The sequence below is a fragment of the Doryrhamphus excisus genome, chromosome 3 (genome assembly GCF_030265055.1).
Source record: "Doryrhamphus excisus isolate RoL2022-K1 chromosome 3, RoL_Dexc_1.0, whole genome shotgun sequence".
NCBI classification, from domain to species: domain Eukaryota; kingdom Metazoa; phylum Chordata; class Actinopteri; order Syngnathiformes; family Syngnathidae; genus Doryrhamphus; species Doryrhamphus excisus.
The window spans coordinates 29,585,821-29,608,844 of record NC_080468.1 but is presented as its reverse complement, the minus strand read 5'-3'; the positions used below and the strand labels follow the sequence as shown (position 1 = coordinate 29,608,844).

The 23,024-nt window shown below is 41.3% G+C and overlaps 1 protein-coding gene across 7 annotated transcripts in view; it reads right to left on the bottom strand.

Annotated features, from left to right (window-relative positions):
- Positions 1-564: 564 nt before the first annotated feature.
- Positions 565-23,024, bottom strand: part of etv4 (ETS variant transcription factor 4) — a 45,971-nt gene continuing 23,511 nt past the window's right edge. For 5 of the 7 annotated variants that reach the window (XM_058065805.1, XM_058065808.1, XM_058065806.1 and 2 more), the window contains 8 exons: positions 9,629-9,758; positions 7,714-7,896; positions 7,276-7,643; positions 3,587-3,655; positions 3,444-3,491; positions 2,378-2,562; positions 1,171-1,272; positions 566-1,097 (listed from right to left, as the gene is read on the bottom strand). In XM_058065805.1, the coding sequence (XP_057921788.1) occupies positions 879-1,097; positions 1,171-1,272; positions 2,378-2,562; positions 3,444-3,491; positions 3,587-3,655; positions 7,276-7,643; positions 7,714-7,896; positions 9,629-9,758 (1,304 nt within the window). In that variant the 3' untranslated portion in view covers positions 566-878. Of the gene's footprint in view, positions 1,098-1,170; positions 1,273-2,377; positions 2,563-3,443; positions 3,492-3,586; positions 3,656-7,275; positions 7,644-7,713; positions 7,897-9,628; positions 9,759-23,024 lie in introns of all 7 variants that reach the window. The other 2 variants (XM_058065810.1, XM_058065811.1) reach the window with 1 other exon arrangement.

Below are 23,024 nucleotides of genomic sequence, written 5' to 3'. Positions count from 1 at the left end.
GGCTTGAAAATGATTCATTTGCTTTGCTTTTTTTGAGGCCATATCCAACCACTAAACAGCATTCATACATTAATTCATTCATTTTCTACCGTTTGTCCTCACAAGGGTCACGGGGGGTGCTGGAGCCTATCCCAGCTGTCTTCGGGCGAGAGGCGGGGTACACCCTGGACTCGTGGCCATCCGATCACCGGGCACATACAGACAAACAACCATTCTTTGGGCGAGCCAGCCAATCCCAGGGCACATATAGACAAACAACCATTCACACTCACATTCATACCTATGGACAATTTGGAGTTGCCAATTAACCTAGCATGTTTTTGACGCATGCACGGGGAGAACATGCAAACTCCACACAGAGATGATTTTCCATTTTTACTGTTGATTTGTTTTTCATTGATTTCAGGGCAATTTTTTCGTGTTTTATTATTATTATTTTTTTTAAAGAAAATGTAAATTTATCTCAAAAAGTTTGCAGTTTCACAGTTTCATTCCCCTGCCCCCGAATATTTTTAAAATGAAATATTTTTTTTTTATTTCCTGGGTATGAAAATTGGCACCGGTTGTGAGGAATGGCCCGCTAGTACTCGTTGTGATAGTATTAGTAGTGATAGTAGTAGTAATAGTAGGTGTACAGGTATTGCTGTCATGCTCAGAAAGAGGCTGGTTGTTGGTATAAGAGTATTTATTAGGCAATCTCTTGGTGTTGATGCCTCAGGTGTGACAGGAAGGCTTCTTATGAGATTAATTTAAAGAAAATCACCATAGCTGTATATACAAGTGGGGTGGGGGGGCGTGTGCAAGAGGTGCATGGGGGCAGGGGGCATGTATGAAGATGTTTTGGCAGTACAGCAAAGGGAGGAGGGGGGGAGGGGGCTTTAGTACATGTATCCTTTGGAGTAGGTCTGGGGGGCGACGCCGTCTGCTGGGTTGTAGGACACCCCCTCGTCCAGGTGGGACAGCGGCACCGTGTCCTCCTCGTTGACGTAGCGCTCAAACTCCGCCTTCAGGCTGGGCCGCTGATTGTCAGGGAACGCCAGCGAGATGAGGGCCTCGGGCTCGCACACAAACTTGTAGACGTAGCGCTCGCCCGCCACCTGTGGCCGGAGGGGAGGGGGGTTGTTGGCGCCGGGACATGAGGAACGAGTGAGTGAGTGAGCGAGCCTTTACCTTCTGCATGATTCCCTTCTCGTAGTAGTAGCGCAGCGAGCGGCTCAGCTTGTCGTAGTTCATGGCGGGACGGTTCTTCTGCATCCCCCACAGGCGAGCCACCTGAGGACCAACACGGGAAACCTTTTACCTCCTGCTGTACTGACCACCAGGGGGCTCCAGTAGCATATTGAAGGAACCATTTGAACTTCAAGTAAAGCAATGGTGTCATACACTATGGCTGACGTTCTAAATCAGGGGTCTCAAACATGCCGTTTGATTCATGTTCATGTTAAAGGTGAAATAACTGTTAATAGTTATCCTCCCTATCTGTGTGGAAGTGGTAAGGTTTTGGCTATTTAAGGTTAAAGGAAATAACTTCGCTAGCTCTCTAGTTTGCGAGTTAGCATGCGGCTCAAGACCCTGCAGTTGCGCAATATGTTGTAAATAAAAAGAGTATAAATGTGACTATAGTCGTGTTTTGTCATGTCTACAGGGCTCTAATAATGCGTTGTTCATTTTAATCTGAAAAAAATCATTTGTCTACCCACCAACTATATGTGCTTTCTTAAGTTTTTATTATTTGCCGTTTTATTATTATTATTATATTTTGTTTATTTATTACTGATTGGTTGATTTTCTTTATTCTTGATTTGTTTATTTATTTTTCATCTTATTTTGTGTAGAAAAATAAAAATAAAGATATTTGAGAACAGTGGAATGTTTTATCAGAGCTTTTATTGTAGAAAATTGGAACCAAAGCGAAGTTTTTAAAAAAAAATGTGTTTTTAATAAATGCGTTTTTTTTTTTTTGGAAAACCTGATGCGGCCCAGTCTCACCCAGACCCGAGCTCCAGTGGCCCCCAAGTAAGTAGTGAGTGATTGAGTTTGAGACCCCTGTTCTAAATAATCCATACATGGAAATGATGGGAGCTATGACGTCATGTACATATTTAATATGACATCAAAAAAGACAAGAATAGAAGTCAGGAGGACGAGGGGGGGAAGTGAGTGCCCTTTTCAGCTCCTAATTGCACTTGTAAAAGTGGGAGCACATTCATTTTTAATGACAACATAATGGAGAGGCACGGACCAGGACCAGGACCAGGCCCCGCCCCGCATCAACAGACGATGCTCGTCAACGCCTTATATTTGCAAACATGCACCATCATCATCATCATCTCCCCCCAGAGACACGGCGGGCGGTCCCGCGCCACAGATCACGTACCTCCTCAGGCTCGATGAGCTTGAACTCCATGCCGCGGCCGGTCCAGGCGATGAAGTGCGCGTTGCCGGGGTCGTCCAGCAGCGCCACCAGGAACTGCCACAGCTGCAACGAGCCGCGCCGCTGGTAAGGCGTGCCCTCTCGGAACACGCCCCCGCCGCCGCTGCCGCCTTCCTGCTTCACCTCTCCTGGAAAGAGTGAGGAAGATGATGACCGTGATCATCATAACATAACTTGACAAAGTCAACAGGGAGCTTTTTTTTTCTGTTTTTGTACGTATGCTCAAGTAGTACAATGGAATTTAAAAAATAAGACATTCAAGGATTTTTTGTTGTTGGTGAAAAGTAATTATAGCAATTATACCTTTTTTGCATTTCACTGATTTTTTTAAAATTAAAAAATATCTGAAAATGGGCATTTTTTTCCAATTTCCCAAAACTGTATGAATGTTAAAGTTTTACTAAAAAAAAAATCCCTATAATTTTTTGGTTTACATTTTTTTATTATCTGAAAAGAGGACATTTTTTCAGATTTTTCAATTCCTCTCAATTTAAATGTAAGCATTTTATTTTTATTATGTCATATCATTTTCTCTCCAAAAATAAGCCAAATTTTCCTTCTTTTCTCATCTAAGAGTAATTTTCACTCGCCTTTTCATTAAAAGAAAACACATTTTTGCTCAGACAATAAGCAATTTGTTTAAAATTTTCCCCTGTTTTTTAACCTTTTTTTCAGAAAATGTATTTTTTTCCTCCAAAACTAGCTTGTGGTTTCCACAGAAAACATTGAATTCACCTCAAATGGATCATTTTGAAATATAATGCTGATTTTTGTCCTTTGTTCTCTTTCTACCGCCACAGAAAAAGTGGTACATATCACTACTTGTGTCTTAAAGTGTACTGGGTGTATATACGTACTGTATGTAGAGTGTAGTATATGTAGTATTTCAGGACTGCCATACGGTCACTGCCAGTGGACATGTAGCGTATACTATTTGATATATTTCCGTGGATACTAGCATGACTAGTATGTAGTCTTGATTAGCATACTAGCATGTCTTTCTGCTCACCTTCAAACTTCTCTGGAACCACGCGGGAGTCGTTCTCAAACAGGTAACCTAGGAGACACGTGCTTGTCAGTCCCCGTGAAGGTGCCGACCGATGTGGGTGGCGTTCGGGGCCGAGCGGCCTCAAGTTACTGCTAAATGATTACCTTCGCCGCCTTGCTGGGGGGTTGGGTAGGCCTCGCTGCGGTGGTACATGGAAGAACATCCGGACACATCTGACCCCCCCAAAAAATATACACTCATCACTCGGTACGCATATGCAGAAACCACATCAATAAACAAACATCGCAATCATACATGACATAAATATTTGTGTGTCAGCCAGAGGAAGACAACAATAAGTCAAAGGTGCGCCGTGACTCACTTTGGCGGAATGCGTGATAAGACGCCATTGAGAAGGAAATAGGTGAATGCGTGTTTACATGGACTCCACTGTATGCTAAATAAAGTACATGTGACATGCACGAGTGTCTCTTCGTCCTTCAGTTTAGGTTTGGTATACTGATGCTTATTTCATGTTTACTGATGTTTATTCATGCTGCATGCTTCATTGAAATGGTACAGCGTAGGCCCACGCGTTCACCGTGCAGCATTCTCATTCTCATTCTCATTCTCATGCATTACTCTTTTTATTCTGTTCATCCGATCTTGATCCATTTTCTTTTGTTTTCTCAGAATTCTTTATTATTATTTCCCAATATATTTATATTTATTTACATATTTTAAATATACTTTTTTATTTATATATTGGCCAATTTTGTTTTAAATTGTCAAAATTTATAAATGTTTTCATTTATAAAAAAAAGTTATTATTACGTTTTTTCAATTCTGCAGAATTTCTTTTTATTCCACTTTTTTATTTGTTGACATTTTTTGTCTGGAATTATTTTCATTTTTAAAACAAACATAACACATGTACTTTTATTTTATTTACAAAAGACAATTTCAATTCTGCAGAATTTCCTTTTACTTTTATTTTTTTCTGAAATGATTACTTCATTATTATTTTGATTTTTTCTTTGAAAAAGGCAAATTTTCTTCATTTTTTTCCAATTCCATTTTTTTTTGCATTTGCTGGCATTTTTTGTCTGGAATTATTTTCATTTTTAAAACAAATATTTGAAAAAAAAAGTTCTTAAAGCAATTTTTTTTATTTCCATATTTTCATTTGTTCTTTTTAAATGTAAAAAATGTAAAAATAAAATATTTTATTTTTTCCATTCCATTTTTTAAAATAAAAAATATTTTTTTAATTTACAAAAGACAATTTTTATGCATTATTTAGATTTTTTCTTTGGAAAAAGACAATTTTCCTCATTTATCCCCCTTTTTTCCAATTCCACCTTGTTTGGCTTTTTTTAAAACAAATATTTTTAAAAAGAATTTCTTAAAGCAAAATAATTTCCATATTTTCATTTGTTCTTTTTTTAATGTAAAAAAATCTTCTGCATAAATGTAATTTATTAATCCATTATGGAATTCTCATTCAATTTAAACATTCTTATTTTAATTTGAACGCTCCTTCAAAAAAGGCAATTTTCACGATTCTTCACTCAAAAAGTGTTCAAACTCCCACTTTGTTTGGTTGCCCTTGAACGCTGTGACCGTCTTCCATTATCATTGATTTGTGGGGGTGTCACAAGATGTTAACAAGACTGAACGACACATTTCATTTAATCTTCTGCACGCTGTGTGTATGCTCGCGGCCCCGCCTCCACCCACTGAAACTAAGAGACTGTAGACTTCCTGCCTGTTTGGAAGCGGGAGATGAGCCTGGAAAAAATGATGCACTTCAGTTTCATTTATTGTGCGATTAATTCATTTGTTTGTTATGGTTATGGTTATGGTTATGGTTATAGTTACAGTTATGGTTATAGTTATAGTTACGGTTACAGTTATGGTTACGGTTATAGGTATAGTTATAGTTATGTTAAGGTTAGTTAAAGTTATAGTTATGGTTATAGTTATAAGTATAGGTATAGTTATGGTTACGGTTGCAGTTATGGTTATAGTTACGGTTATAGTTATGGTTAAGGAAATTCTGCTCTGAAAGGGGAGGAGAAAGTCGGAGGGTCTAGAGTGGGAGGATTTTTATGGGTGTTGAGAACCAGTCGTGGTTTTTCCACCTTCAGCTGGTGGTCACTATTTGTTTTTATTTAGGAAGCAATATGTTTGTGTGGTGGGGACTTGGGGGCAGGCATGCACTGACTTGTGGGGAGAAGGAGGTGAGGGAGGTCGGCGAGTTCGCCAAAGTCTTCAATTTCGGCCCGTTTTTTTTTTCCACTGGCCAGAGCAAGAGGTGAGTAGAAGAGCGGGTTTGTACTCTGGAGCTTGTTGTCGTTCAAAACTCCTACACACCCTGAGACCCCCACGCCTCCTCCCACCTCCATCCCCCCCCCCCCAAGCCAGCCAGCGGTTCAAGTTACTGCGGCCACGCTCATTTTTCCAAGATGACTTCATGCGCTGCAGAAAAAGGAAGCCGCTGCTGCAACGTGAAACCTCGCACAAATCCATCAGGGACTCTCGCCTTTCCTCTAACCGCCACCCGTAACCCCCACCCCCTGCCCTCCCTCCATTTTCTCAATGAAATTCCTCCACCTCTCTCTCTCTCACTGAAAGGAAAGGAGGGAAGGAATGAGGGAGGGGACATGCAGAAGGAAGGAAAAAGTGTTGAAGAGAGTGTTGAAGTGACTATTCAAGGGCCACAGTGGAAAAATAATAAAACAATAAAAAATTTGGTGTCTATTCTATCTATTTATTCTCCACATTATTATGATTATTATTATTATTTATTATTACTTATTTCTTTTGCGTCTGTTATTATATGGGAGCCAGGCAACAACATTTCGTTGGCAATTTCACTACTGTGTTTTTGTGCAATGACAATAAAGGGAGTCTATCTATCTATCTATCTATCTAAAGTCGTAGATTTATGAGAAAAAAAATCAAAACAAAAAGTCACAAGATTATGAGAAAATTAAAGAGAAATTTTAAGACTATTCTTTTTTTCTCGCAAATTCACAATTCTATTCTCGTAATATAACTTTTTTCTTGTAAATTAACTCTGTTCTCACAATTGCAAGTTTTTTTCTCGTAAATGTACGACTTTATCCTCATAAATTTACATCTCTATTCTCATATTACAACTTTTTTCTTGTAAATTTGCAACTTTATTTTTGTAATATCAGGACTATTTTGTTGAATAGACTATTTTTGTCTGAAATTTATGACTTGACTTTATGACACATTTACCACTCTATTTTCATAATATTAAGACTATTTCTTTGTAAATTGCCGCCTTTTTTCTCATAAATGTACAACTTTTTTCTTGTTTATGACTTTTTTTCTCAAATTTGCAACTCTAATTCTCAGAAACAACTTTGTTCTCAGATTTGCAAGAGTAAGGTCATGAATGTACAAATGTATTCTGGTAAAATGTATGACTTTTTTGTCATAAAAAAATACTTCAATGTCAAATTAAGCAACTCTATGCTTATAATATGACATAATTTTTCTAGTAAATTTGTATCTTTTTTGTAATTTTTAAAATGTATTTATTTATTATTTATTTATATTTATTAATATTACAACTTTTTTCTCATATTCCTTTTTTTTTTTTTTTTTTACATGAATTCACCCTGTAGTCTGCAGTAGCAAAGTCAAAGTCAGGTCAAATAAAAAGTAAATAAAAGTAAAACGATAGTCAGCCACGATAAGGGGTGGGATCAGAGGTTCCTGGACATTTAGAAATAGCAAGTTCAGCCTCTTCACTGCTTTTAATGCATCCTCGCACATCAGGCTTCTCTACACGTTTTTATTTTCAATGTGGTCTCACCTGTGTCGTAGGTGTAGTCTGTGGGCTCCTGCTTGACCATCATGTGAGCTGGTGGGAACCTGTGCGGGTGCAAATGCGAGTGGGGGTGCTGGGGTGCGTGGGGGGGCGGCCCGTGGCATCGGCCCGGTTGCGCCCCCACGTGAGCCGCCCGCTCGTACAGGGGGTCCATGTATTCCTGTTTGAAGCTCTGCTGCAGGTACGGCATGCAAGGATCCGAGTGCTGACGGTGGTAGCCAACACCCCCGCCACCCCCCGGTCCGCCCCCACTGCCGCCGCCATGGCCCGCTGGTGCGGAGGGCATCCGTTGAAAGGCTTGGCCGGGTGCGGGAAACTGGGGGCACATTGGGTCTGCTGAGGGGCCCTGGTATCTGTAAGTGACAAACAACAGCGTTAGCTTTCTGCCGCAAGGAAACGTCCGTAGGCTCACACGTCACACACCTGCCGTTGAGGGGGAAGGCGTTGCTAGGCAGCGGCTGCGAGGCGGCCGCCGGGTTCATGTAGCCGGCGTCGGGTCGGCCGGCAGCCGCTGGTTTTGGGGAGTAATGCTGCTGCATGGGGGACATGGGGGTCCCCGGGCAGGAGCTCTTGGTGCCCCCTGCAGTCCTCTTCTGCTCATAGGCACTGTGGAAGCCAAGAAATGCACTTAAATATTATGCACTACCTCCTTTACTAGTGTGTGTACTACCAAGTACAGTCATCCCTCCCTATAGATGATCAAAATAAATACTTCATGCATTTTTAAAATAAATACATTCATTCATTTTCGACCGCTTAAAATAAATACATTGTTTTTAAAATGTTAAAATAATTTAAAAAAAATCATGTATTGAAATGCATCATCTGAATGCCTTATAGTTGTCTTTTACTTCATTTAGCCATTTTTATGCAAAAAATGCAAAATTGTGCTTTAATGTGCATATTTTTGGACAAATAACAGGTCCTATTCAACCACAAAACAGCATAATTTATTAAGGAAAATACGTGATAGAGAAGCCGCAAAAAGGGAGTACTGTGTGTACCAGGTACTGCGCCCTACCAAATACTACAAAATGAGTTGAATAATAACATGTTTACTACTACTACGGTAGTGACTTGGTTGTACCAACCTAGTTCATTAACAGTTAAGGTCTATTGTGTAGCGACTACTACTAAGCACTAAGTGTCTGCATATTCATGAAAATCACAAAGAAATACTAGTATGCTCACATTAGCATGCTAGCAATACCAACCAGAATCAGAAACAGAATAGTGTCTACCTAAGAAAATGGAAAAAATGACAAATGCTACTATGCTAATATTATCATGCCAGCAATGCTAAACATGCATTGTATAATAGTGTCTAAAAATGTGTAAAAATGCTACTATGCTAATGTTAGCATTCTAGTAATGCTGTTATTAGCATAATATCGCCTTATGTACGTGTTTTCCCATGAAAACATCTAAAACCGGCACTATGCTTATGCTTAAAATTTTGCTGACCTTCTATTATGCTTTCATTGAGAACTTTTTGGCCTTTTCATGGTTTTATTCACTGCATCTACAGGATGGGACTCGTTTAACCAGTATTTTAAATGTTTGTTCCAAAATCATTGGCCATCCTGTGAGACCTCTTCCTACATACTGCGATCAACAAATAACCCGGACTGCATACAGGATCCTACAGGACCCCTCCCACGCGCTACACCCTGTGTTTGAGTGGCTTCCATCGGGTCGGAGACTAAGATGCCCACGATGTAGAACACAAAGGAGGAGGGCTACCTTTGTCTCCACAGCAGTCCGGCTTCTGAACTTGGACCCCTCCCTATCCAGATTTCGCACAACCTCCCTTTAGCTTGTTATACTTTTTAAATTATGTAATTACTATTTATTCTCTTAGGTACATGTATGTTCAGTTGTGTCTGCTCTTTTACTTGTCCTTGTCTGCTTTCTACATTTTTATTCCATATGCTGCTCTTTGTGTCCTTTAAATTGCCCCTCGGGGATAAATAAAGTGTTTTTGAACTTGAACTTGAACTTATGTGAGCATGCTAACACCAAGCATGATACTGCCATGTGTTCATATATGTGTCTACCCATGAAAATAGCAAAAAATGCTAGTACGCTAATGTTAGCATGCTAGCAATGCTAACAACGAGCATGATAGTGTAATGTACTGGTTTGGCTAAATGTGCTAAAAGTGAGCATTTTTTTGTTATATGCCCAAAAACCAAACACCGTCTGGCAATTTTTAAAGATTCCTTTGAGAAATTCCTGGATTCAGACGGTGATCCGTTACACAATGTGTGTCTTCTTAGCACAGTAGTGGTTGATAAAAACATGATTGATCCTAGTTTGTGCGTGTTAGCACGTATACCTGGCGTAAAGGCACTGCTCTCCGTTGGGGTAGCTGAAGCTCTGCTTGTGGCTACATGACTGGCTGGGGTCCGAGCCCGGGCTCTGCGGCTCCTTCTTGATGGTGACGGGAGGGCTGTGAAAGGCCACCGCTGCGACAAATAGACCACCAAACACATGTAAGCACGATAATCACGGATCATTTGCTCTGTTGACATTGTAGTACTACAATATATTAAGTATACAGTACAGGATATTTACACAAGTGATCAGTGATATTAGTACCCATAAAAGTGCTCATTTTGGGGGCTTATAAAATGATCCCAGTGGGGCACTATGAATATAAAACATCCCGAGGTTTAGGAGCGGCATAAAAACTAAAACTGGGATCCGGACACACCAAGCGACATTTGAATACGCGTACGTCTGAAGAGTTGCAAAAGTAGGACAGAGAACCTTGGAAGTAAACGTGATGCTACGACGCTTGGGTGTCAGCATGCCAACGGAAGGGTCGCAGAGTGCGTACGCACGCTCGCATTCCAGACGCCCGCTTTTTCTTCTTCACTTATCCAGACACAACAACGGCGGGGCCGCCGCGCCCCTCCGAGGAGGCTCGGAGCTAAACGAGGCGATTGTTATGAAAAGCAAACGTCACGCCTGCGAGGAATTCCTCCTGTTTGAATCCACATGTCGATCATGACAAACAATATGGCTGCTTTACACTTCATTCATTTGCCTGTCAATCAAAGCGGACGGGTGGAAGTATGCTTGGTGGGACTTTCACATTGGAGCGTGCACCCCCCCTTAAAAGAAAACATCCAAAGTGGAGCTTCAAGCTGTGCTGAGGGTCGATGTTTATTATGTGAGGGGAGGTTTTCAGCCAGAGAACCGTACAGGATGTTTTTCTGGTCCCGACAGGGTAAACAGCAGCAGCTGTGCACTTCCAACGGGGGGAGGGGTGGACTCATTCATGTCTGTGGGTGTGTACCTGTGTGTGTGTGTGTGTGTGTGTGTGTGTGTGTGTGTGTGTGTGTGTGTGTGTGTAATTGCATGCTTCACTTCATTCACAAAAATGTAGGGGCAACAAGTTCAGTTTGGGCACAAAGTGTAAGAAGTGGATGAGACCACTTTGACCACCAATTTATTTACTCCACCAATCAGCAAATTTCATCTTGGTGCATCATCATATCAGCGGGACTAAAAAGTATTTAGAAAAATCTCCCAGACAGACCTGACGAGGGTCCGGCCTCCAATCGTCAAACCACAGCACAGCATTAGTGATGCTAAACTAATTCTGAAAGACGGAATCTAGGACGACGACAGCCAAACCTTGCTTTTCCGATTTTCGTACACCGTCACAGTTATCGAACAATATTGTGCATAACTACAATAACTATATTAATCCCTCATTTATTGCCATTAATTGCTTCCAGATGAGACTGTGATGAGGGAATTTCTGCTTAGTGGGATTCCTTATTTCTAAATGGAATATTTTTGTAGTTACAGCATAAAAAAAGGCAGTTTACAACCTTCTAAATACGCGTTTTAACATCCTATAGTAATAGTATATATGCGTTTTTATTCTATTTATTAATCTACTTTTATTAGTATTATTATTATTGATTTACTTTCAACAGTGCTATACATGGAGTATAGGTGGAAAGGAAGCGATGTTGGGGTTGAGTTTTAGCTTGCCATAGTCCGTGACAGCCCGGGATTATTCAAACCTGCAAGAAAAGCCTGTTCTTCTGGCAATCGGGTCCGGTGCTTCTGTATCTCACCCAACATTACAGTAACATTAGCATAACATACATAAGTAACATACTAGATATCATCGCGATTTTGTTTAATGAGGCATTTTAAGCTTGGAAATTCTTCATTTATGAAAAAAATATGTAAACTCTTACTGAAATATACATATTTCAGAGTAATAATAGGTGGTATTTAACCATCAGATTAATCCCTCGTTTATCACGGTTAACTAGTTCAACACCGGACTCTGATAACTGAATTTCTGCGAAGTAGGATTCCTTCCTTATTTATAAATCAAATGGTTTCATAGTAAGAGCATAGAAAGCCTGTTCCCAACTTTCTAAATATGTTTATACCATAATCAGAGCCCCGTAGACATGAAATGACATCATTATTGTCACCTTTACACCTACCTGTATAGGAGACATAATAGGAAAAAATAAGACATAGACTCACACGTGTTGGGATTGGGATGGTCCTACTGTTTTTTTTTTTTAACTTCCTGTTCTGTACGGTATTTCCTGCGTTGGCTATGGTCTCATCAATGTAACATGACTGACACCTGGTGACCAGCGTTGAATATTATATATCATCACGCCATCTTTGAAGGCATCTTCTGAATGCCTTATATTTGTATTTCACTTCATTTTTATGTATTGAAAAAATACACAGAATTTGCTTCCATGTGGATTTTTACTAACAATACTAACGATTTATTGACAAATGTAATCATGAATATATGAATTAATATTACAATAATAATATAATGTGCCCTGAGATTGGCTGGCCACCAGTCCCGGGTGTAACCCGCCTCTCGCCCGCACACAGCTGGGATAGGCTCCAGCGTATCCAGTGAGGATAAGCGGCATAGAAAATAGATGGATAAGAATAATACAAATATATCATGTAATTATATATTTATGTATAATCTGAGGTACCAGTGAATAGAAGAGGGAAGAAACCCCCTTGAGGGTTTTGAGAGCGACTCTCCTAAAATTGAGGGGGGATAAAGCAGGGTTAGATTGAAGACCACTGGTGTCTCTTTTGAGTGATGAGGTCAAAGGACTCGGCCCATCTATTTGCTGGAATTCTTTATTTCCATTCCTAGCCTATTGTCTGGGCTACAAACAGGGACGACCCCCGGCGACTTTTTACATATGCAAATGTTGGTTGGTGGGGGGGGGGGGGGGTCATGCTGGGAGAAAGGTGATGGTCATGGCTGAGTGCTTTAGGAAGTGAAGGGATCATTACATGAGAGGGGGGCAAGGGGGTCCCATTCAACAGACACCACAAACAAATCCCAAGAGCCGGGATGGGATGGGATGGTGTGCCCCAACCCCCTACAAGCTCCACCCAATCTATGCAACACACATTTGGACACAACGGGCCTCTCAGCTGAGCCGCACTAGTGGGAATATATGTGGAGTGGATTCCTGCGGGATTCCTAAAACATACACGCGGGGATGAGAGGGATGGGCTGACAAAGCTGGGAGAAGAGACAAAAACAAACCATACCCAGGGGAAGGATCTTTGTAGCGCACCTCACAGGTTGCAGTTAGTCACATGGAATTTGGGAATGAAAGTTCACATAAAGAAGCATTTTGAGTTGCAAGCACGTAACTTATAGATGCTCAATGTTGGCTTGGTTAGTGATAACAAAGAAGCCACTGGATGCAGGGTACAAAGAGATACCGCAAATACTGCAATATGTTCTTCCTGAGGTGTGATGCTAGATTAGAAGTATTGAAGGAAGCATAACCAGCACTATGTCAGCTTGGATTTTCACATCATACCCCCCCGGCCCTCCCCAGGTGGCAGTAATGTTACATCTACGAGACAATCACCAAACCAATATTAGTGGTGGGCAAAACCATTCATTTCAATAATTCCGGTTCATTCAGTAAAAAGATCCGCTATTTCGGTCAATTGGTCGTTAGCCTGTGATCTCTCTCGTAGACCCGGTCAGCTGCGTCGAATCAGTCCGGTCACTCATGTTCCTGTTTGTTCCAACTCAACAGCGCAACAACACGTGATTGATGACTAGTGGTGTGTCGGTCATGAACGAACAGGTTAAAAGAACTACTTTTTTTTGTGAACGGAATGAACGAGGTCACCAACAGTGTTGATCGATCTCTCGGTGTCTTTCGGTCATGCTACCCCCACCCACCCGAAAAGCGAGGCACGACGATAGGATAAGATAGGCAAGCACGCAGATAGTCCCGCCCTACAAAAGGAACGGTGAACTGACTCTCCAGCCAAAAAAAAGCATTTGCAACGGGTGACCTCATTCAGGGCTGCACAGCGGTCAAGTGATTAGCACGTAGACCTCACAGCTAGGAGACCCGAGTTCAATTCCACCCTCGGCCATCTCTGTGTGGAGTTTGCATGTTGGGTTTTCTCCGGGGACTCCGGTTTCCTCCCATATTCCAAAAACAAAAAAGGTTAAAGGTTAATTGGCCACTCCAAATTGTCCATAGGTATGAATGTGGGTGGGAATGGTTGTTTGTCTATATGTGCCCTGTGATTGGCTGGCCACCAATCCAGGGTGTGCCCCGCCTCTTGCCCGAAGACAGCTGGGATAGGCTCCAGCACCCCCGTGACCCTCGTGAGGATAAGCGGTAGAAAATGAATGAATGAATGAATGAATGAATGACCTTGTTCAGAAGTAGTTATTTTGACCTGTTCGTTCATGACCGACACACCACTAACCACGATACACTGTACAGAAAAACAGGAAGTGCAAAAGGAACTTTCCCAATGTTAACGTGTCTTATTTTCTCTGATTGTCTTGTCTTGTCTACTGGGTACTCGAGTGTAAAGATGACTGTAGGGGTGCTACTTCATATCTAGAAGGCTGTAAAATTAACAGGTCTCCTATGCTCTAAATACAAAAAACTTTGATTCCTAAATAAGGATGGAATCACGACTTGAAGAATTACTGTGTCACGGCTGTTTTGTGGTGGAACACTCCCTACATTTTAAAGCAAGTCTTACAAATTGTTGCCTGATTGAAGCATTTTCCAGCTTAAAAAATGTCTAAATCTCTAAATAAAAATAAATCAAATCAAGTTAAAAAAAAAGCTATAAAAAAACTTAAATTATATTAGGAAAGCAGGACGTGAACAAATGTAACAGTTACTGATTGTAAAAGTACCAGATGGAGGGGTAGGATTTAATAAGCTTTGCTTCTTCCTACTCCTTTTGGACATGTGGAACTGTGAACTGATTATGGGATGCACTCAATTGTAATCTGATGCATGTTCAAATGAAATAAAACCATTATATTACTAAATGATGGAAAATAGAACTAGTCCTTCAGAAGGCACGTTCAAAGATGATATGTAGGATGCTACACTGGCCACTAGGTGTCGCTAATGTCACTGCAACATTTGGATAGCCATATAAGGAGGGTTGGCCATCATTTTCATTTGAACCGTGACGACAATTCCAGTTCCTAATGATTCTCGATTCCGATACTTTTTAGAAGCAGGGTCATGAAGATTTACGTGGTTTAAATGAACCAGAGTTCTTTTTGAATGGAATGTCTGAACTTCTCCATGAATTGGTTCGCGATGCTAACGTTTTATCAACTTCACTATGAATTTACTACAGGGCTACTGTCATTTCGTGAAGAAATCATTTAAACCGTCATGGGAGGATGTTAGTCCTGGTTCTCATCGATGGCCAACCTTCCACACAAGGATCAGACTTGGTCGCTGGAACAACAGGCTTCCATTACTCTAAGAAATGGACTTATCGCAGTCAACCCTGATGAAGGAGGGATTACTGAGCTTGAAGAATAAAATGCCAACTGCAGGGAACCCCGACGTGCCTGGAGAGGACTGGATCTGGAGAGTCTTACACTGGATGTTTATCCAGGGCCGAGCCGAGTCCTTCAGCACCTGACAGTCTGGTTGGCAATAACTCAAGCGGGACACCAGTCCCGGGTCCACAAATAGAATTCCAGTTCTGACGCCTGGCCTCATCTGGTTCTTGTCTTGTCTGGCGTGTTTGTCGTTTGCGGTGTAAAGAGCGCCTTGACCCCCGCGCTCGTGCCAAACGCCGTCTTACTGGGACGGATCAATGAGTCCACTGAAGACAATTACAGCACGCTGGTTTGGAAAGGTTAAAAAGGAAGGTATTGATTGACAGGAGGGGCTAATGACATTAGCGCTCGGCTCCACGCTGCTGAGGGAAAGCAGCAACACAACGGATGAAATATCGGACTTTATGAGGCGCTGCTTTGACACGTTCTTGGACATTTCAAGTTAATAAAAAAGGGTACGGAGGGCAGAGGAAGTGAGGCAATAGAAGAGGATCCATTCCTTCCAGGAGCGCAGGGAAACATGTGTGGGACATGTGTGCTGTACAATCAGGAAGTCGTGGAGGACGAGCGCAGAGAGGCTCAGCGATCTGGGATCCATTAGAGCGCTCCTATCTGATCTCAGGTCGCCTCGCTCTTTTGACGATGCCCAAGCATTTCAAGATAAGCCAGACGGACAGAAAACATGAGGGCATTGGCGAAGACGGGTGACCGTTAACGGCATGCGTCACATGCGGCGTTGGCAAACAGGAAGCCAATGTCACACTTTCACTTCCCTTCTGCTGCTGTGGGAACTCGTCCCAGCGTGTCGCATCCATCAGCGTGAGGGGATACGCCAGCCCGTAAATTATTCTTACTTTTGTAGGAAGCGAAAGACACATATTGATGCGTCGCATGGCAAAGCGGCGATAAAAGGCGCCAGGAGGAGCCTGAAAGAGCCCGCCCCCCCCCCCCGTGTCGGACGTGAATGGTCTCCCTGTTGTCCACTTCACATCCAAATGTGCCACGTTTGCTTCTTTCACAAACGGCCATCCAGCTGCCGTAAATCTGACGCTCCAGACGCTGCTCGGGAGAGCCGGCACGATACATCCCCGTCCCGGGACGGGTGCGGCGAGTGTGACATCCCGTCAAAGGCGGGGGCCGGGTGTAATTAATCTGACACGATATTGACTCTCCACTCCCGACCCCCCTCCTCCATCCTGACCGATATAGCTGTCCCTCTTAATGTTTAATGTAGCGATCGATGCCCCCCCACACGTTACTGGGATGATATAACCAGCTCCTGCTGCTGGATGGGATTATCGTATCCAAGCAGCTTTTGGCTCCATTTGCTGAGTTGTATTCTCACAAGAAAAAAGGGCGGACTAAAACTTGTTAGAATACAACACAGCAAATGGAACTGAGTGGCGTGGCGGACAGGAAGTGACATGTAAGTCGTCTGTCCATCTGGCATACCGTAAAACAGGGGTTTCCAAAGTGCGGGCCCGGGTCCTGAGTTGCATTCTAACGAGAAAAAAGGGCGGACTAAAACTTGTTAGAATACAACACAGCAAATGGAACTGAGTGGCGTGGCGGACAGGAAGTGACATGTAAGTCGTCTGTCCATCTGGCATACCGTAAAACAGGGGTTTCCAAAGTGCGGGCCCGGGTCCTGAGTTGTATTCTAACAAGAAAAAAGGTCGGACTAAAACTTGTTAGAATACAACACAGCAAATGGACCCCGGGCCGCACTTTGGACACCCCCGTTTTTACGGAATACCAACTGCACAGACAACTTCCATGTCACTTCCTGTCTGCCCCGCCACTCAACTCCCCGATATTATGTCTACTATATTGGGTAATAGAAGTGTTAAGGTGACTATAGGGGTGTTATTTCATGTCTAGAGGGCTCTAATAATGTTAAAACCTGTATTTAGAAAATTGTTAAGATACTTTTAATGGTGAAAATATTCAATTTATCAATTAGGAATCCTACTTAATTCACTTATCACAGGCATGTCTGGAACCAATAAACTGCAATAAACGAGGGAGGATGGCACCCTTTCAATATCTCCCAGCAATTACTGGGCAAATGGACCCAGGGCTGCAGTTTGGACACCCCTGTTTTACAGTATACCGAATGCACAGGCAACTTGCATGTCACTTCCTGTCCGCCCCGCCACAATTCCCCGAGCACCAGTCTCTGTAATTTGTCTTATTTCTCTTATTATGTCTACTATATTGGGTAATAGGAGTGTTAAGGTGACTATAGGGGTGTTATTTCATGTCTAGAGGGCTCTAATAATGTTAAAAACTGTATTTATAAAATTGTTAAGATATTTTTAATTGTGAAAATATTCAATTTATCAATTAGGATTTAGGTTTTGTTTTGCGTGGACTGGAATTAGCGGCACAGACCCCCCCCCCCCCCCCCCCCACTCTCATCTTCATGATGCAGCTCTTTAATGCTCCGTGACACATTTGACCCGCACTCCTTCCCCTGTCTGTCTTCAGGCTGATTTATCTCTGCTTTATCTTTATCAAGTCATCTATCAGTCCTCTGCTAAGGGCTGGTGGGGGCGGGGGGCTGAGGATCGATGTGCGGCCCCCACCGTCCTGTGTCAGCAGGTCACCGTGCTCACGTGCGGTGTGTGTGTGTGTGAATTGGACGGGATTCAAGAGTGTCTCATCTTACTTCGTAACAAACAGCATGGATGGACAATGGAGACAGGCAGGGGACAAACAAACAAACTATAGCTTCACACTAAAACATCAACACACATAGTGCACTTCTCCTGACAGCCATTGAATGCATCACTTGGTGAGTGAAATACAGTAAAGTCTCGTTATATCGCTATTGTCGGGAGTCGGAAAAAATATCGATATAACCGGACTGTTGATATATCCGATCCTGCGCCGAACTGCATTAAAAGTGGGCAATAATGCACTCGACATTGTTCTATAGCAGAGGTAGGGAACCTGTGGCTCGGGAGCCAGGTAGGGCTCTTTTGATGACTGTATCTGTCTCTCAAGCATTTCTTACCACAATAAAAATGTATTTTTGCTAACATTTTAAAGTAAACATCACAGAAATGACGTGTTAAAAATAATCAACAACTTTCTTATGCATTTTAATTCGTCCATCTATTTTCTACTGCAATACGGCCAACCATATCTATCTTTCCTGATGATATTTTCCAGGTCAAACACCAAAACTTGATTATTACTGGGTAATGCGGTAGTCTACCTCGGTCATTAAGATGTCAACATGTAAATGTAAACTTTCCTCCTTTAGTCAAATAGTCACCTAGCTAAAGCTGCAGAACTAAGCCTTCTGACGAAGATGGCCAAAAGAATGAAATATGTGTACGGAGTACGGTGCAAAACCATGCAGCAGCAGAAGTTGCATTAATGGCAGCAAGTATTTGATTTATTATTAGACACTGCGCTGCTCACGAAAGTGTGCTGGCCACACCCCCTTGGCGTGGGGTAGTGTGCCTGGTCTACGTAATTAGAGCCCATTATATCTAAAACTGTTGGTCTTACATAAAAATGCACACATTTTATTGCATTCAATGTTTAAAAAAATGTATATGGCTCTCACAGATATACATTTTAAAATATCTGGTCTTCATGGCTCTCTTAGCCAAAAAGGTTCCCGACCCCTGGTCTATAGTATAGAACAATGTCGAGCAGCTTAAATCAATCTTTGCGTAAGGATTTCAATACCAAAAAAAGAACACGGCGAACGGCTGCTTCCAGTCAACTTTATTTTTCACACTTCCACCACCAGAGCACAGCACACACACCGATTCCCGCACTTCCTGGTTCACAGGTCATGCTCAACCCGCCCCACATAGCTGGCCAAACACATGCCTGCAACAGTTTCTCTCGTGTGTATAGAATCTATACACATGAGAGAAACCACGAACGCCAGCATGTACATATGAAAAACAGTAATTATTGCAAGCGATAAAAAGATATCTGAATACAACACAATGAAATACTAAATGTATTTGTACGCTTGTGTCTTCGTTGGAATAGGTGTGTATGCTATGTCAGTTGGTTCTTCTGTTGCAGGCATGTGTTTGGCCAGCTATGTGGGGCGGGTTGAGCATGACCTGTGAACCAGGAAGTGCGGGAATCGGTGTGTGTGTGCTGTGCTCTGGTGGTGGAAGTGTGAAAAATAAAGTTGACTGGAAGCAGCCGTTCGCCGTGTTCTTTTTTGGTATTGAAATCCTTAAGCAAAGATTGATTTAAGCTGCTTTTGTATCGATATAAGCAGACCAAATTGGCTGGCGGGAGATGAAAAGGGCATCGTAGTAACCGGATTATCATAATAACCGGGTATCGTACTAATAACGGAACTAATTATATCATAAAAGACTAGAAATTTGCCGGGAAATGAAAATAGTATCGTAATAAGCAGTACTTCGATATAACCGATATCGATATAATGAGACTTTACTGTAATTAAATCTCGTCATCATTGTTGGTTTTGGATTATTCCAGGAAGGGACTCATTTCACTGAACACACACACACACACACACACACACACGAGATACCAGGGGTGTCCAAAGTGCCACCCAGGGGCCATTTGAAGCCCGTGCATGCTGTTTTACTGGCTCACGGCCAAATATTAAGAGGGAAAGAAAGTTGTAATCTAATGAGAAAAAGTCATTTTACAAAGATAATGTTGTAATATTATGAGTAAAAATAACATTTTGTTTGTTTGTCATTTTATTTCAAGCAAAAAAAAAACCCAACAAAATCCAAAAAAACAAAACAAATGAAATGCACTGTCGCAAAGATACAACAAGATACACACAAATCAGCACAATCAAGACCACAGCAAGAAGAAATAATATATAACACATTGAAAGCTCGAAATGGAGTGGGAAGAAGTTAAAAAATGTCTCTGGGGTACTTCAATGGAAACCAAAACCACTTCCTAGTGATACCTCAGCATTTATTAATATTTATACATGTGAAGGGATTTCCAATACCAACTGTAGTGATACGAGTACGACAATGGTAGGCAGCATTGGACATACAGTGAATACCAGCAATGGTAAAATGAACACCACAAGATAAGTAACAGTTAATCACCCATCCAACATGAGCACAGTTAGACCTGAATGTCTCTGTATTGTAACCAGACATTCTGTTTGTGTAAACATTGGAAACGGCCAATGTCTTGACATTGCTTCTGTTCAAGTCCCAGACTATTCCACAGCTTAACCCCACAAACTGATAAGGAAAAACATCTCCTGGTGGAATTTGCCATTGGAATGATCAAATTCCCAAAACCTTGCAAATCATGAATATTAACAGGTAATGTATTGTGAAATACTTTAAACATAAACTTGGCTGTATATAATTTTACCAAATGACGTATTTTTTTAATTGAGAAATAATGGATTTGTGTGATCAAGATACCCTACCTTATGAATTATTCGTAATGCCCTCTTTTGTTGATGAAATAGTGATTCTATTGTTGTCTTGTAGTTATTGCCCCATACTTCCACACAGTAAGTTAGTTAGGGACGAATTAAAGAACAGTACAAGGTATGGAGTGCACTGTAGTCAAGGACATATTTAACGTCATTAATAATGGCAAGACTTTAGAAATTTTATTCGATATATGTATAATATGTATTTTCCACTTTAACTCATGGTTTATTATTAATCCTAAAAAATTTATTTCTGCAACATTTTCAATTTGAATACCATCGAATACAACTCGTTTTTTGTAATTCCAATTCATAATTTCCAAATACCATTACCTTGGTATTATTTACATTTAAAGATAATCTGTTACTTTCCAGCCATTTTTTTATTTTAATTAGTTCACTGGTTACGGTATGTATAAGATCATACAGACTGTCATTACAGTAAAATATATTTGTGTCATCTGCAAAAAGTATACACTTTACCAATTGAGAAACATTGAAAATGTCATTAATATATGAATGAAATAATTTGGGGCACAGTACTGACCCCTGGGGGACTCCGCAAGCAATGCCAAGACATTCAGAGGAAAACCCATCTGAACATACTGCACTCTGTCGCTTAAATAGCTTTTGACCCATTTCCCAGCCACCCCACGTATACCATATCGTTTGAGTTTTTTAAACAATATTCCATGGTTTATCAAATGCTTTTTTAAGATCGATGAAAATACCTATTGCATACTTTTTATTGTCCACAGCCTTAGAGATCTCTATTCTATTAACTATTCTCTTCTTGATAATACTGTTTAATAGTTTCCATGTTTTTTTTTATATTACCTTTGTTATCTACTAATGTTTTTTTTTAATAATACGACTTCTTGGCCAATCTTATAAGAGCAGTCATCTTATTTTTATACAACTTATATCTATCTTCAGCTTCTTTAGTTTTCAATTTAAGGAATTACTTATAGAGATTATTTTTCTTTTTACAAGCATATAGTGTTCCAGCTTTGTAATTTTAAATCATCATTGAATATTGAACAAGAAAAACATCATTTTTACATGAATAAACTCATACTTTTATGAGGAAAAATATTTTCATTTTAGCTGCATAGAGTTGAAATATGTTTTAAGTGTTATTCCATAGTTAATGTTGGGAAAAATCATAATATTATGGGAATAAAGTCAAAATATAATGGGAATAAAATCATAATTAACAGAATAAAATTTAAGTTAAAATATTTGAAAAATGCAACCAAAAAAACAGAAAAAATGGAAGAAAAAGATCAGCTTTCATATATCAGCTTTTTCTTGAAATATATCCATATTATATAAGTGTTAGCATACCTGCGTGTGTTGCTTTACAAAATATCAAAGTTTTTTCAGTATGTGACACAGTATGTACGCTACACCGTAGTCCAGCTACAATACCACGCATCCTAACACAGTCACTTGATTTAGATGACTACACAACAATAAGAAGAAGAAAAACAACAGGAATAAAAACAAACTTCTCTTAGGTGTTGTCAATGAAAGCTCAGCTGGCCTCACAACCAGCCCATTCATAAAACTGCTGCCTGTGTGTGTGTACGTGTGTGTACGTGTGTGTGTGTGTGTGTGTGTGTGTGTGTGCAAGCTACAGACAACTGTAAACGTGCCACCCCACCACAGCCAGCGTTTGTGTCTGGCAGGCACCTGGCTGTTTCTGCCGTTGCATAGCAGCTGTATTATGGAAAAGAAGAAGACGACAACGAAGAAGAGCGAGCTGGAGGAGGAGGAGGAGGAGGAGGAGAAGGAGAAGGAGGTGTTACACCACCCCACCGGCCTGGATCCATAACGGATCCCACAAGCTGAACACGATGAGAGACACGCTGCAGGGATGAGCTATTCATCACATACCAACTGATGCAATTTTTGTTAAAAAGGCCGCCATCTCGCGGTTTCTAGCTAGTCATAAATGTAAAAGCGCCAATGGACGGAGAGCAAATTGACACTAAAATTACTCATGAACGTCGTCTGAAGAGCCGATGTTCATTCAAAGTCGGCACTTTGGCGAACTGGAGAGGCAGCTTCCGCTCTTCTTCGTCAGGGCTTCCTCTCCCCGCATTCACTCCCCTCGCTCCTTGCTCTCCCTCGTCTTTAGCGGGAGTTGCTCCTGAAAAGAAGTGCGGCAGCGCTCTATGGCCGCCGCTTCCTTCGTAATTACTGCGAGGCACAAAACCAAACAATCGTCCCATAGAGCTCGGAAATCACTGGATTAGTTCACATCTTGGAACACTCAAGGCGTGTGTGTGTGTGTGTGTGTGTGTGTGGAGAGAATTCAACTGGAGTTACTGCACGCACACACACACACACACACACACACAGGAAGGGAGGGCGGGCTTTGGAGTATCCACTTGGAGAAGAGGA